The sequence below is a fragment of the Poecilia reticulata genome, linkage group LG4 (genome assembly GCF_000633615.1).
Source record: "Poecilia reticulata strain Guanapo linkage group LG4, Guppy_female_1.0+MT, whole genome shotgun sequence".
NCBI classification, from domain to species: Eukaryota; Metazoa; Chordata; class Actinopteri; order Cyprinodontiformes; family Poeciliidae; genus Poecilia; species Poecilia reticulata.
The window spans coordinates 22731084-22747754 of record NC_024334.1 but is presented as its reverse complement, the minus strand read 5'-3'; the positions used below and the strand labels follow the sequence as shown (position 1 = coordinate 22747754).

General features: G+C 39.8%; 1 protein-coding gene across 1 annotated transcript in view; it reads left to right on the top strand.

The window, feature by feature from the left end:
* polrmt (polymerase (RNA) mitochondrial (DNA directed)) overlaps nt 1–16671 on the top strand; it is a 49891-nt gene that overhangs the window by 16757 nt on the left and 16463 nt on the right. Inside the window, exons 10-16 of the mRNA XM_008407210.2 lie at nt 1249–2034; nt 2894–3016; nt 3387–3509; nt 4463–4642; nt 5871–5957; nt 7792–7905; nt 13534–13586. Of these exons, the coding sequence (XP_008405432.1) occupies nt 1249–2034; nt 2894–3016; nt 3387–3509; nt 4463–4642; nt 5871–5957; nt 7792–7905; nt 13534–13586 (1466 nt within the window). The remainder of the gene's footprint in view (nt 1–1248; nt 2035–2893; nt 3017–3386; nt 3510–4462; nt 4643–5870; nt 5958–7791; nt 7906–13533; nt 13587–16671) is intronic.

Genomic DNA, 16671 nt, shown 5'->3' with positions numbered 1-16671 from the left:
TACATGCTGCGCAGGGTATAGAGCCACATGACCCTTTTTTAAAAATCACTACTGTTTAGGAGCAGATGTTTGGGATCCTTATTTTAGTGACTCAGTAAAAGTTAAAGAAGTTTTTGAAAGCTTGTCTGAAAAAGCTCTCCAGAGGATTAAAAATAAAAGAAGAAATGAACAAAACTGTTCCATTTTTAGCCCTCCCAATTTGTCAAATTAGCTCCTAAATTAGGGATAATTATACACAGTTACATTAAGTAATTGAGAAAGTTATTGGTGAACTAGCTGTACAGCTGACCTTTTCATTAACAAAGAAAAAAGGAGTAGAAACAAAGAGAGCAACCTTTAAGGACTTGACCTTCACTTTTGTCACAAAGATTGTCCAGAAAGCCTGTTACCTTGAACACTTGAGCGCCCTTCTATCCAGCATGAAGCTCCTAGGAGGGTGATTTATAAAAACCACTTTCCTCTGTTGGGGAATGGTGGTGGTAGCAGATGAGTAAGATGAATAGGGCCCAGCCTAATCCCTTTTTTTTTCCAGCGTCCCCTTAATTGGCTCGCTGATTTACTGCCGTGGGAGCCTGCAGCAGGCTGAGGTGACCACGCTCGGAGAAACGGGCAGATGTGTGGGTTGTTGAGCTTGATGCGCTTTGACAGTGAGACATACTCTAGTCAAGTTTAATTCTTGTGTAATTTTCTATTCTTGTAGATTCAGGCCCTTTTCTCCATAGTGATTAACCCATCAGGGGGCATCCTAATGATTTTACTGCACAGCGTGAAGGTTTGAGTCATTGGAGTGACGCTGAGGTGTTTCTGTCAGGTTACAGTCAACAAACGAAGCTCTTTTTATTCACTGCTTCACGCATGTTAAGTAAAGTCAGACTCAATATGCATAACGGCAAACCTGCTCGAGCCATCTGCTCTAGCAGTGACTTCTGACAGATACTTTACATTAAACTTCAAGGGAATATTTATACGAGTAACATAATTTGAAAATAGGCCGTGATGAATTCTTGGAAAGTCTGATAAAACTGTAGGTATTTCCCAGGACTGGATAGATGTGGAAAAGAAAAACCAATTGTTGGCAACAACAATTTGCTAAACGTTTGAGAAGCAATTAAGCCTCAAGCTCTTTTTTAAAATGTTTTTTATTTTTTATTTACTGATTTATTTTTATTTTTTTCTTCTATGAGCAACTCAAATATTCCTACATATCAGTTCAGACTCCATCTGCATTTCACATGGTTTTCCCTTCAGGTTGGCTTCATCAAGCCACACCCCATCTTGACACAGATGCAGCAGGAAGCCATGGAGACCACGCTGACCTTTGACTCGTCAGTGATGCCGATGCTGTGCCCTCCGGTGCCGTGGACAACGGAGAAGTTTGGCGCCTACCTGCTCACCCCGGCCAAGCTGATGCGCGCCACGCACGGGGCCACGCAGCACGAGGAACTGCTGGAGAAGTGTCCGAATCTCCACCCGGTTTTTGACTCGCTCAACCAGTTGAGTAATTGCGCCTGGAGGGTCAACAAGCCAATTCTGGACATAATCATCTCGATCTTTAACGACCGGGGCAGCGATAAGCTGGACATCCCTCCGCCTCTGTCAGAAGCCCCTAAAATACCCCACTTCAACCCTCAAGACCCCGCTTACACAGCCAGCGAGAAGGCACACATGAAACGAGAGGTGATCAATGCCAAGAAGAAGTGCAGCGAGATGCACAGCCTGCGAATGGACGCTCTTTATAAACTCTCCATTGCCCACCACATGCGGGACAAGCTGTTCTGGTTTCCCCACAACATGGACTTCAGGGGGCGCACCTACCCATGCCCCCCGTATTTCAATCACTTGGGAAGTGATGTGACTCGGGCGACGCTCGTGTTCGCTGAGGGGAAGCCTCTTGGTCCCAAGGGTTTGGACTGGCTGAAGATTCACTTGGTCAACTTGACGGGGCTGAAGAAGAGGAGCTCACTGCAGGGACGTCTGGAATTCGCCGACAGCATCATGGAGGACATCCTGGACTCTGCCGACAACCCTCTGGACGTTAGTGCACCTTCATTTTTTTGATTGCTATTACCAGAAAGTGTGTTAAATTATAATTGGCTCGGTAGAGGCTGTCCGCGCATCTTCAAAAAGTTTTAAATTAATGCATCTAAAATTAAGTCTTTAAAATGTCTTAGTATTAGATACATAATACACGAGATCAAACATTAACGTAAAGACAACATTTAAGACCTGTGATTAACATATTGAAGGCCAACTCACTTTTTAAATGAATTTAAGTCTTTAAAATATCTTATATTCATTTGAAAAAAAGCAAGCTGTTCTTTAATATGTTAATTACATGTCTTACATTTTGTCTTCACAGAACTATTTAGTCTCATATATTTTATCTATTTTTTTTCTCGTGGGACTTTTCAGTCAAGCAAAAGCCTGAGTCACTCGGACATCTTCATTAAGTTCTTTGACTCAAAATGGTTGAGGCTACTGCTAACTCACTGCTAACATACCCTTGCTAGCTTGCTAGCAAGGGTATGTTGCTAACATACCCTAACATACCCTTGCTAGCTTGCTAGCAAGGGTATGTTAGGGTATGTTAGCTAGCGATCGATTATGGGTAACTGTCATGGGATAGACCCAAAAGTTGACCTTTGGGGTCTATTATGGGTCCCAACGGACAAATTTATTGCCACTTGGCTGGACAAAGTTCATACGTTTCTTCTGAGATATAGGTCTTCAATTTCTTTCATGAGTTGGTGAAACATGTGGAAACCCTGCTGGTAGAAATGTTTTTAAAAAGACTAAATACACTAATTGTAGAACAAACAGTTATCAATATTTTCCGTATATGTTAATCTAAGCAATCTGTTATGTGTGTGCCTTTTTTTTTGTCTCATTTTAGGGTAAAAAATGGTGGATGGAGGCCGATGAGCCATGGCAGGCACTGGCCTGCTGCATGGAGATCACCAACGCAGTCCGGTCACCCGATCCAACCAAGTTTGTCTCTCACTTTCCTGTTCACCAGGTACTGAGAAAAGAAAAAAAAAACTTTTAAAATTACTTGTAGAAATTCTAACAGGTGTCTAAAAGGAGGAAATATTATCTTTACAAAATCTTTCTGTTATTTTATTTTGACAGCTCTTCTTGGTGTTGTCGTGTTGGTTATTGCTTGAGGCATAAACAGGGTTAAAAATGCATGTGACTACTGACTGTGAAACTGTTTAATATTGTTATTTGTCTTCACTATACGTTTCCCTTCCCTGCCAGGTCAACATTGTAAATAAGAACTCGTTGTTAATACTTCACCTGGTTAAATAAAGGTTGAATGAGTGAGTAAATGAATGAGTACTCAGTCCTTCACTGCCTTGTTCATCGACGAGCCTTTTCTCTTTCAGGACGGCTCCTGCAACGGCCTCCAGCACTACGCAGCTCTTGGCAGAGACGTTATCGGTGCGACTTCAGTCAACCTCATGCCCTGCGATGTGCCCCAGGATGTATACAGCGGCGTAGCTCAGCAGGTGAGCAGTGGTGGGCTTTTTGTGTAATTTGCCAGCATTTAGTTCCAGCCTTTACACTGCAAAAACCTGACGTTACACAACAGGAGACGGGATTTTACGAGGCACGCTGCAGTTGCTCAGTGGTTATTATTCAGATGACTCACTAAGTCCCAAAGTGAGTGACAAGCTGAGCACGGAGAATATTTTTAAGTTTCTAAGTTTAGGTCTTGCATTTAAAAGTGCTTAGTTTCTCTTGCTCCACATCAAAGTCGAGAGGAGAGAGAAGACACTTTGTTATTCTTTTAAAGTTTATGTGTGTGCATGCATGAAAGCACCCAGGTTGCAGAAACACTTAAATTGGTCCCAGTTGTGACTTTCTGGCATTTCAGAACAACATGATTTGAACTGAACCAAGGACAAGCCTCTGCTCCTCTAAGAAGCAGAGGCTATATAAACTAATATAAACTTCTTGAGTTTGGAGCAGTGATGGTTATAGTTTTACAGCAGCTGGAAGGAAGGATCTGCTATGGTATTACTTTGTGGACTTAGGATGTAGCAGTTTTATGCATGGGGTTCTAAATCCATTAATCAATTTTTCAGCGCTGTGCATCTCAGATGGTAGGATGTGTTTGTGAAATATTGTGAATATATGAAATATTTTAGAGTTGACCATTTTCCAAACATAAACAATAACGAGAGACATTGAGCAGGATTTTAGTGTGATCTCTTTAAATATAATTACCTGGTGTTCTCTTGCAATGCAGATGTGCAAATATGTGGATTATCCGGGGATTAAGATGCATCTAATGCATCCGCTATGTTCCTTTTATTAAATCCCAATTAATTCCATTGAAGCTTGAGTTTGTAGTAAGACAAAGGGTTAACATATTTCATCTTTAGCAATGCACTATATTCTCAAATAGCTTGACTGATACAGAAGACCTTTTTCTATCTCCAAAAAAAATGTGCTTCAGGTCGAAGAGCTGCGAACTCGGGATGCTGCAAAAGGCCTGAAGATCGCCCAGGTTCTGGAGGGCTTCATCAGCAGGAAGGTGGTCAAACAGACGGTGATGACCGTGGTGTACGGAGTCACTCGTTACGGAGGGCGTCTGCAGATAGAGAAGAGGCTAAAGGAGATTGATGAGTTTCCCAAGGTACAGCAGTGGTTGAGCTGGTGATGTGCGAACACACTGTTCACTTGTATTTTTAACCTTTAATCAATGATGTCACAATGAGGGTCTCCTACTTTTTCCTCCCAGGTTTTCTTACTTGCACAAGGAACATTATTGCACCTTGAATCGTTTTTGTCATTGTGATCTGAACAGCCATAAAATTAGTTGTGGGACTCAATTTAATTAAATCAATTTAATTCATTTGAGGCTTTGCAATTAATTAATCTGTTATAAAGCATATTTTCCATTTGAGATTAATGCTCATATGTATGGTTCATGTTCAACAAAGAAAACAAGCAAATGATTTTAACCAGGTCCTATAAGTAGGAATATTATTTTTTTTTTTTGATAATTGCTTTGATGTGTCTGTGTTGTATCAATGCATCAAATAAGAGTAGAAAAAAAACATTTGTTTCCAGGTTTTTCCGTTCATTCGTTCGTTCTGACATGGTTATGCAGAGTGACTGCCGTCATAATCTGAACAGTGCAGCGAATGTCTGCTGAGTGCAAACATGTTGCGGCTGTTGTTTACTGATCCAGGGCAGTTGTGAGGCCAGAAATGAACAAATCAAATCTTGCCAAAACGAGTTGGACGCCTTGTTTTCCACATTTATGCACTTCAGATGTTTAAGATTTTCATCCAGCAATTCATCCGCTTGATATTGTGTCTATATATTTACGTTAAATCTGTTTTTTTTTTTTTAGTTCAGGACCACTATTCTTTGGACATAAAAGGACTTCATGTAAATAATTACACACATGGTTGTCTGTAGAACATTCAGTGCTTATTATGTCCTACAGTTAACTTAATCTTAAAAATACTTGAAGGAAATGACGCATTTCACATCGAGGGCACCAGCAGAACGCCTCCCAGCACATAAACCTCACAGCAGTGCTCTAAATGACTTCTGCTTAACATCCTGTATTGGTTTTAGCAGGGAATTGGGTGGGCCTATAATTGTGACTGATTACGGTGGGGATGTGCTTTGAGCAGGAGGTAGCACCTACTGTGGAGATCATGTTCCTGTAATATGAGGATAAATGCAATCCAATGTCCTGCAATTTATATCCATCATTTCCATTACACTTTGGATTTGCTACATTAAGTTAAACAATAATAGTAACTAAGAGCCAAAAAAAAAGTAATAATAATTTCATCAATTATTTACATACAGCGTAAACAAGAGGATGTTATTTTCTTGCGTTTCAGGACCATGTATGGGACGCGTCACATTACCTTGCGCGCCTGGTGTTCAGTGGCCTAAAGGAGATGTTTACGGGAACCAGAGAGATTCAGGTGAGCCAGTTTCAACCATGCAAACGTTTAACTGGTATTTTACTCTAATAGTCTAACAATTGTTAGACATTGTGCCTCCGTCTGTTTTCCCTCACTGAAAAAGACAAAAGATAAATAAAGCCGCCGTCCGCCTTTCTAAGTCACGTAGTTGCAGTGGATCTCAAAGGTCCTGAGGCGCTACAAGTTAAATCCCATGTGGATGAGGCTTGATGTAGCACATCCTCCGGCTGCTCAGAGAGATTGACATGAGGATTTTGTAAATGAGGGTCTTCTTGAGAAGACATGTCGACGCATAATGTGTTGCTATGGGAGACATTACAATCAGGGTCCACTGTTGATTGACCTGGTTTAAAAACTTCATTTTTCGACGTTGTTCTGAGCAATGTTCTTACTCATTGCTTAATTAATTATTGAGATGATTGGTTTACATAAACTGCAAAGTGCACCTAGCTGTGCTATGAGGAGTTTTTTCCTAAGGTGTTACTTGGATTACTCAAGAACACAAAAACTGTTTTATTCATTAGAAAGTTTACATTTAGCTGAAAAGTTACACAAAACATGCATTCATCTTAAATTTATGCAGTTTGGAGGACTTAATCAGCACTTATATTGTGAACTGCTATAAATACTGCAAACATTGTTACCTCTTGGTTGGGAGCCTTATTTAGACCTTGTCAGATCTTACATTTGCTGCTTAATATGTCTAAATTTTCATTGAGAAACTAACTCAACATTAATTTTAAAATTGATCCTAAATTTAAATCCTAGCATTGGCACCTTCATATTCAAAAACTCAATTGATTTAGGTAATGTTTCATTAAATGTTTCATTAAAATGAAGATGGTGAGTGAAAATAACAATTTCATGTTTTGGATTTAGTTGGTTTGTCCCATAAATAGATCCTCTGGTACAAATTGTTTGTGATCATAGATGTGGGGGTCAAATATTGAAATGTGTTGTTGTTTTTTTCCCCCTTATTTATTTTCACATCAAACCTTGAACAAAAATAAATAAATAAATCCCGACATTTTTTGTTGCCAACCAACAGTATGTACTTTGTCATATACTGTACAAGATTTATGAGTTTAATATCACTCACATAAAAGTTAGGAAGATGACATTTGTGATCTTTACAAATGTAAAGAAAATGAGTTTGATCCTGCTTTGACCATGTGTCCGGTCCTCATTCATTATCCTTTAGCCTGCAATTTACTGACTTTTACTTTAGTGTCTTTGCTTCACATACTTTCTTTTGCTGAGACACTTGAGTTGCTTCAAGTGTAAAGTTCTACTTCTTTGTTGTAGCACAAATCTTTCTGTTTGCGTGCGTCTCTGTGGTGAGGCAGTAAAGCTTTCTTCTTTGGAAAATGGCTTCAGACACTTATGCAGACAGGATTGCTGCAGGTTTTGTAGCGAGCAACAGCTTCTGACCTGTTCCACAACAACACCGCCACAGTTGTTGGCCTCTCTTTAAAGCAGAACAGCAGATTTAGGGCTGAAAGCCAAAGATCGTTTCTTGACGCAGTAGCTGGCTGACGTTTCTGTGTTCTGTGGTTGAAAATGTACCAGAGGATCTATTTATGGGCCCGATTTATTAAATTTTGATCCAGCAGACCATGAAAGCTTTATCTCAGTGAAGTCAGTGATTTGAGCACGTCTACATACACAAACACGCACATGCAAGCATGGATACGACCATATGTGCATGGCAAATATTTAGTATGCCGGGTACTGAAAGTCCTCTGAGTTTACTCATCAGTATGTGTCCTCTATTTTTATTTTTATTTTTTTGTTTGTTTGTATTTTTACCATTGTTGGTGTCGTTCTGTTGCAGGACTGGCTGACAGAAAGTGCCAGGCTCATCTCCAAGTGTGGCCACACAGTGGAGTGGGTGACACCCCTGGGCTTACCGATTATTCAGCCTTACCACCGCACACGCAATTTATTGGTAAGTCTCACCGTAGGACTGACTTTCCACTGCAGAGACTCAATTTAACAGATATTTGAAAGAAGTCGGTCAGCTTAGCCAGTTGCTGCTTCTTGTAAAAGTATTTCTATGCTTCAAACTAAACCTTCGCTTACAGTCTATATTTGTACCGACTGTCTTGCCAGAGCAAAAATCTTTTTGCTTTGTCCATCCCATTCCAGCGTCATTATGAAGTACTTCAAAAACAGCACAGTTGACCCAAGTGCTGTAAAACAAGCACAAGAAATACAGTTGTTTATTTTATATCCTTTGCAGCTTTCTTTCCAAAGGAAATAAGACTCACAAAATTATTCAAACAATACGAGTTTTAATCATCCCATCCTGTCAGTGTCTCATCCGTGATCTTAAGCCAGTGTTTTTGTTCGTCTCGGGCTTTCCGAATCTCTCTGGGTTTGCTGCCGGAGTGCGCCACCGATGGTGTATTGCGATTATTCTAAGTGGTGCCTCAGCAACATAGCCTGTTTTGTTTGTCGCTATGGAGATACCGACAGTAACACATCTTAGAGATATAACATGACGACTGTGTGCCAGCGTGTCTGCAGATAACGCAGCTTCGTGTGCGTTATACAAACTGGGAAGTGTTCCCGTCTGTATGAAGAGGGAAAAACGGTAACCTCTTAACTTCTTAATTGTTAGCGACGTGAAGGGCGGAGGCGGACATGTTGCCGATCAGATTAGTAACTCGTGGGCTCGCTTGGCATACAAACTGCTCTTTTAGTCTAACTTCAAGCATAAGGTTGTCTTCGACAGGAAATGCCACCGCGGCAGCAGGTGCAAATGACTTGGAGTGACAGATGGTAGATCCCCTGAGGGAGCTTCTCTCTCTCGCTGTTGGTAGTGAATTTCTTTCCCCGATCTGACCTGCTTCTATTGAGTTAAAAAGCGGACAAGGAAGATGTTAGCTGAGCTCCTTTTTTGCCTTCAAGGCCTAAAAATAAACAAAATAGTAAACAAACAAATAGGTTAAAGGAGATTTTACTGACAATTTCCTCGATCTGCTTCAATAATTCTCTAATCCAGTTGCATCACTGGGCAACAAAAAAATGAAACAATCTTGCAGAAAGGTCACCTTTGCAAAGTATAGCTGGATTAAATTTAATCTCTGTCTCTTCGCTGCATCTAAAATCCAGGGCCGCTGCGTTCCTGTGGGTTATCAGTAATTACACTGTAGATAGAAGGCTAGGCTGGAGAATAATACTGTGTGAAAAAAACAAACAAACTGAAAATAAGGTGAAAGTAGCGGGTGTTTTGTCACAGGAGAATTGTTTGTGTACATCTGAGGGGAAATGTAGGAAAATTAGAAAAAGACTTTGGAGAAGGCGCCTTACTAGACCAGAAGACACTAATCCAACCAGAGGTCACTTTGGCTGATGTTTTTTTTTTTTTTTATATGCTGTCCCCTCCACCCAGGGAAGCTGTGGTATAATCTTTCTCAGCGGATGCTAACTCGAGGGAATCGGCTGGATTTGACCGGATTTGTGGTTTTATAGTGTGACTAAAAGCTTGTGATCTAATGTCCTCTGTGTGAGAAGAATTAGTCTCCTTTGGGTTTCACTGATCGGACCTCTCTAGTAGAAAAGTTTTTTATTAAGTACACTATAGCTGCTTGTGGCCTGTAAACAGTTTGAAACCAATGTGCCGTCAATAAATAATTCACCCGATCGATGTTTACAAGCCCACTGAGGTCGAGAAAGTTGGACCAACTCTTTTTACCAGCCTCGGATGGATTTTATGACACGTATGTAAAAGCTGTTGTCGCTTACAGTTTCTTCACAAAAGTGTTCAAATCCCTTACACCTTTTTAAATGTTATTATGCTTCAACCACATTTTAGATTGTAGAGTTGGGCGTTTGGATTTAGCCTCTTGACTATGGGAATGCTTCTCCTTCCGTCCTTATGGTGCTTTTCCTTCGTGTGGCTTTTCCATTGAAATTCATGTAATGTATCTGTAAATGTCAATGTGATTCCATTCAGTTGCCCTACATGGGTTTTTCTTTCCTGACTTTTTCCAGAATCTTGTGGCATTTTGGGCCGAACTAAATATGCGGTTTGCGTTGTGATGGTAACACCCTAGAAAAGTTACGTTTAGTTCACGATCAGCTGTAGGCCAGCAGAGGTGTGGCTAGGTGAAGCAAAGATGATTGAGGAAAGAAAAATATTACTGTGATATATAATTGACCCGGTTACCTTGTGAGCATCTGGAGCTTAACCGTGATTTAGACTTTAGAAACTGATATCCGACCGTAGGGCGATCCAAGGTCTCCATCCGTCTTAGCGGCATGGATTCAATCAACTCCCTATACGGATCATACGCTCTTGTTCATACATTATAATACACGGTAGGGATTTGATTTACAGTACGGCAGATAATAACTCGCATTAAAAAAAAGAATTGCTTTTTTTTTTTACCCGTTGCATGTTTAAAGTCACAGCGTCTCCTTATAACTCTCACATAAGTCCATCCGGAGATTGGATGTAAAGGGGGAAAAGGGCAGATTGTCTCATCCACAGTCCATCTACATTCATGATAGTTAAGATAGCAGCCATGTCACTAAGTGACGGGATTTATCCTTCTTCCTTTGCTCCTGTTCTTAAAGCTTTCTCTGATTGTGTGAATCTGTCAATCAACACACAGCCACCTTTAACCGATTGACTAGAACCACCAAAGCGAGAAGCGTTATGACCCCCTAACGCTAGGCTCAATGTTCTTTCATTCGTGCAGCTGCTCCCACCTCCTTTCCTCCATGTTCATCTTTCCCTCTTTAATGTATTCAGCTGGTCTTTTCTGTCCTAGAAATGGATGCAGTGAAAGATAAAGATAGTTGTTAACAGTAAACCCCGTAGAAACCCTTAAGTAGGTACTTCTGTTTCAGTGGTTTCAGAGGAAATGGATCATCTGGACAAGAGAAAATGAAAAAATAATGAAAAGGAAAAAAGTAATTTAGTGTTAGACAATCATCACTAGTGACAATGTTGTATGTAGCTCTCCATTTTTAATGCTCTCTGCACACACAGCTGCATGGCTTATTATATAGTATAGTCTGCTTATATGTATTTGTCAAAAAAAGCATATACTATATTATAATTATCCTTAATATAGGACTATATGTCATAAAATAAATGTGTATATTTTACAATTTGTTTTCAACAACCTTCAGTCTGAAGGACAACCAGTTCAAAATCTGGACATAAATCCAGTCTCCATTCAGCCCAGCTGGGATCAACACTTGGATTAATTTCATAATGAATAATGAGTACAATTATCAATCTTTACATCCACAAATGTGGTAAGAGTTACACCCCAGTTCTTTCCTGTGGTCTATCGCTTAGAAATACTTTAAAGCTTAGTTGTTGTTTTTTTTTCCTAGGCTATGTAAAATCAAAAGGAGCCCAAAGCAACAAACACATATCTAGGAAAGACTGTTCTGTCATTTGTAGCAAACGCCTAAATGTTTGTCATTGTACGATTCTCTGCTAAAAATTTCCATTATGGGCCTTGAAACTGTCATTGAATGTGAAAAGTCCAAAAACAACATGGCTCTCATTCATGGCTAATCCTCACACCTAATACAGACTCATCTAGATTATAATTCCTCAAACAAAAGCTTGTGTGACTCCTTCAGTGTGAGGGTGACCAATTTACAGAAACCTCATCAGATGGTGTTATAACCAGAGGTGTTGATCCTGCAGTTTCAACCCTTTTTGTCGACGCTTACTTGGCTAAAATCGATGTATAGGACCATCGAGTGTACGTCTGACGAAGGGTCTAGTACTCCCCTTAAATGTCGGTCCTCTTCAGGTGACAGGGGTGCGTTTAAAAAGCTTTACAACACAGAAGAGAGCTTACCACAGGAAATGTTTGGTTTACTGGGACGTCGTTTTTGATCCAGAATAAATGTGAATGTGGGAAGAAGATTCATCCAACAAACAAGCAATCTGGGTCACGACTGAGTTATGTGTTTTAATTACATTTTTCTTTTCATTAAGTCATAATGGCAGTAGTTTTTTTTTTTCCAATACTGCTTTGTGTTTAGAAGGAACTGGAATTAAAATAAAAAACAAATCTCTCCTCCACAACAGTCAAGATTTGTAGCCACTTAGTAAATAATTTGAGTTTATCAATCAATTTCCCCTCAGCCACACAAACAGAGGAACCCAGCGCAGCGACTTACCGGGGATCCAACATGCTGCTTAATATGGATTAATTATCATCACTTGGCTGTCTGTGATGCATCTACTTGTACTTGACCTCAAAATCAAGGAAATGGATGCAAATTAGCTCTCATTAATCACTGGGAACAAACAAACAAACACATTTTCTGTTCATTCAATTTACCGCGGCTCATTTAGCTCTGAAGCCTGCTACGAACGGGCTAAAAGCACTTTGATTATTTACAGTGCAGATAACTGTGTTTGCGGCACCCTGAATATGGTTTAATTGGACCTTTCGGCGCTGACGCTCCATTCCGTCAGTGAAATCACTAAAATGTGTTCAGGCGGGGTAATGGAGAGGGAAACGCTGGGATCCATTACCGTTGTCCCGGCGCAGGGTAAACACAATAATAGTATGAGCGTATATTGACAGGAGGCACGCTATCTGTTGCCGGTTTTATCCGTGTGTCGAGAGTCGCCTCTCATCGCCAATCTTGCAGCGTTGCCGGGTTTAGTTAGGCTAAACTCACGCTTGGGTGCAGCTGCGAGGGGAGTCCTCTGTTGTTTGGAAATGAAGAAAGGAAACGGGGTGTAATGAAGACGAACAGCAGAATTTAAATCGTGTTTATTTGAAGCCAGCTCGGTGTGCGTGCACTAGCAAATGGCCTGCTCTGGTCAATTTTCCTCTCTCTTCTGGCTGATGGGTTGTTGGAGGGATCAAGTGGATAATGGTGCTCTATTCGCTTCTTCCCGTACTTCTTCTCTCAGGAGTGCTACGCTAATGTGGAACTGTGTTGTCAATAAACGTGCTAACTTATTGCCTAGAGTGGAAAACACCACTTTTTGCACTATTATCAGGAGCGGTACGAGAGGATTTTGACCATATCATCATTATATTGTGTACTATAAAATCTCCTAACTCAAGCTGTATAAAGTGGAAAACTTACTAGATTTATTAGGCATATCAGGTGATGTGTGCTTGTGTAATAAAGGAGGATGTGGCCCGTGGAGAACAACAAGCATCAATGTGTGCATAATTATTGGGCAGCTGTTATTCCTCCAGAAAAATAGGGTTAAAATAAAATTGAAGTTCACTGACTAAAAAGAGTCGGGCTGTCTTTACGGAAGATTGAATTTATAGGAAATGCTTCCAATGCAACGCGTGTTCATGTTTTATTTTTACAAAATACAAATGGTACTTTGATTATCATCAAAGTATAAATTTACCACATTTTGAGCTCTACAAAAAGTGCATATGGCAGTGAAAATAAAATCTATCTTTTTTCATCTTTATGTTTATGTTTTCTTTTTGCTATCATTGTCTGTTGTTGTAATAAAAACATTCTGACCTTAATTATCCTGTTCTTTACTTATTACTTCTTTGGCCATGTTAACCAACTGTTCCACTAAATTAACTTTATTGTTTTTGTTTTCCAGCTGAAGAGCACCATGCAGCATATAAGCCTCCAAGTCACCCACGACACTAAAGAGTAAGTCCCTCTGTAGATTTATTTCAGTTTGTCTGATCTTATATAAACACTGACCCAGCAGATACAGAGAGACCACATTCCTCTCTTGTAGCGCTTTGTGACATTTGTCATTAAAATGTCACCAGTGAGTTTGATGGTAGTGACCAGGAACAGGAGCAGAGAAAGACGTGGTGTTTACCGCATTGATTTCTGATTTCATGTCGCTACAAGTTTTCAAAACGCAGCTTGAATAAGCTTCCAGGTTCCAGGACACACTGTGGATGCTGTCCCATGGAAAGGTTTTTGGCTCTCACAGATTCCATCTATTTATTATTTTTTATATTTGGGGGATCCTGACACGTTTCAGGTCATCTAACACGTGTTTCTGACAAAGATTGATAAAAAATGAAACTAAACTTTGCAGTTTCAAACGTGGCGCCCACAACGGTTTGATTGGTGGACTAAGGCCGTTCCTACCCCTGGTTCAATAGCACACTTATGTTACGTTGGGATCAATATTACTTTTTTTGTGGGGAAAAAAGAGCTTCTTTATACACACAAACCAGAATAAACTTGTCTTGGGGAAAAAAAGAACTCCAGTGACCTGAAAAGAAATAAACCAGGCTATAATTTCCAACTTTTATTCCAGATAGCATTGACATGGTACAAACATTTGTGTTTTGCATTAGTGATTGCCGCGCACAGTTTGAGTAAATAATTGGGTTAAAAGCAAAAGCTCTGCACCGGCAATACAAATGAATTCATACTAATGTTAAAAGAAACCTGTTCTGGTAATCACAAGGGAATGTTAATGTGTTCCCTGTCCTGTTAAATTTCCAATCCTTGTTGGCTTAAAGCTGCTAAAACTAACCGCTGCTCTAGTCAGTTAAACAAAACAATTATGTAAATTAAACCCCATTAATTCAGATAAGTTGTCAAGACGAAACTTCAAAATAAAGTCTACTTCCTCTTTGATGAGCATTAAACGTCTTAAGTGTTGAGGGGAAAGTTTGAAAAAGCTGGAGTAATGAGAGGTGAGAGGAGCAAAACACAACAAAGAGAGACAGATTGAGAGACGGGAATGGTAAATGAAGTAATGACAGAGGAAGAGCAATGGAGACATGGCCCAGGAAGACTGACAGCTGTCCTCTTCAGTCTGACATCCACCACTCTGCAGATCCTGCCTTGTGAATATGAAACAACAGACAGAGTGGAGGGAGAGCAGGAAGGGCGGTGGGAGTCAAGAGTTGAGAGGAAGGAGACAGTTCTGCCTTTTTTTTTTTTTTTACTAAAATTGAAGATCTGCTGTCAGCAAAACCATCACTGTCTGAGTGGAACTTGACAACATCATTACAACTTGCTTTAGTCTCGCATTAAAAACGTACCTTCTGGTTTCTTACAAACTACCATAATACCATGAGAGCTTACTGAAGCTCAGGGTTTCAGATCATCTATAGCAGTGGTCCCCAAACTACGGCCCGCCTCCATATTTGGTCCGGCCCCCTGAACAATACCAGAGAGCATTCTGTTTTTTTTTTTCATATATATACCGTATTTTCCGTACTATAAGCAGTTTATATGTGGATTTTTCTTCAACCACCAGGGGGCTCTTTAGCAGGAAGTGAATCATTGGAAGTCAAAATTGGAAATAAAAGAAGAAAGCGCTCATTAAAACAGAATTTGGTTTTAATAGGGAATTGAAATTTGAGAATGTTGTTGATCAGTTAAATCGCATTGAGGGGAAAAAGAAGGTTTTTTTTTTTTTTTAAATAATACTGGGATCATTATGAGAATTTTAGGCATAGATATTAGGATCCAGTAGATGGCAGTAGTGCAACAATAATGGATGCAAGCTGCTGTTGAAATCTAAAGAAGAAGGAGAAAGCACCTATTTTCATTTAGCACATGCTAGTAGCAGACAGAAGGATCAGTACTTTTACTGTTACAGTTACCATTCGGAAACTACCGTATTCAGTTCTGTTAAATCTAATCTTGGCAGCTTTTTCTTTTTCAACCATAATAAATGTGATAATCAATTGACCTGTTGTGACTCAAATGTTGGGTGTCCGCCCTCCTCTGCTGCTGCATCGCTGTGGAAAACCTGGAGCGGCAGAGATATCTGCGGTTTATAGTCTGGAAAATAGTTAGCTTTTTTCCGGACTATAGTTAACAGTTAGCTTTCCTCAACAACTCAGGCGGAAGTGAGAGCGCTGTGAAACGCAAGTAATAACCCGGCTGGAACACGGTGCGCTAAATAATAAAACATAATATAACGAGGCTTCGAGGCAGATCAGTTTGCCTCGAGAAATTTTAATAATCGAGGTACTCGAATCACTCGAGGAATCGTTTCAGCTCTAAAAAATATTAAACCAAAATTATTTATTTGCAGCTCTTCTCCAAGCAGGCAACATTTCTTGTCACATTTTACAACAGCAGCAGCAAATGTTTGTAAGTTACATTTAATTTTACTTTTAAGATATTCTTAAGTATAATTCAAAATTTTAAACTTGATAGATTGCTGAAAAATCCTACTTAAATTAATGGTTTTATTATACCATTGTCATTCTAAACTTAATATTTAACCATTAAAATCCCTGTTTTAATCCCCAGCCTCCTGAACTATACCTTTCTGAAGTTCGTCATGGCGCCTAAAATGATTAAGTGATGCAGTTAAAAGGATTAATAGCTTAAGTTATGCAGAACTGATCTGACCGTTTCCATAGCAACGATCAGAAGCAAGACATTCCCCCAGAACTACAGTGACTCGTTGTAGCTATGACCTCACATAGATCTATGTCATAGATGAAAGAACATCTGAGGTTCTAAATGCTTGGATCTCAAAACAGGAGGTCATTTCAAAGCAGTTCATTGACTCTTTGCAACGTGTTTGACCAAGATTTTAAGTATGGCGCAGGTTTTGTTGTCTCCCCTCACTTTCGGTGCTGSATATTTAATCARCACTGGAATGAGGAAWRTTTTTAACACACTGCTTCCAAGRATCACYTTYGAKATAACTAGTCATAAGGACGACACGACTGAGTTCGATGAGTTCGATGACTATCTATTCAATCCTTCATCAACAAGGAATAAAACCATGGAGAACTCA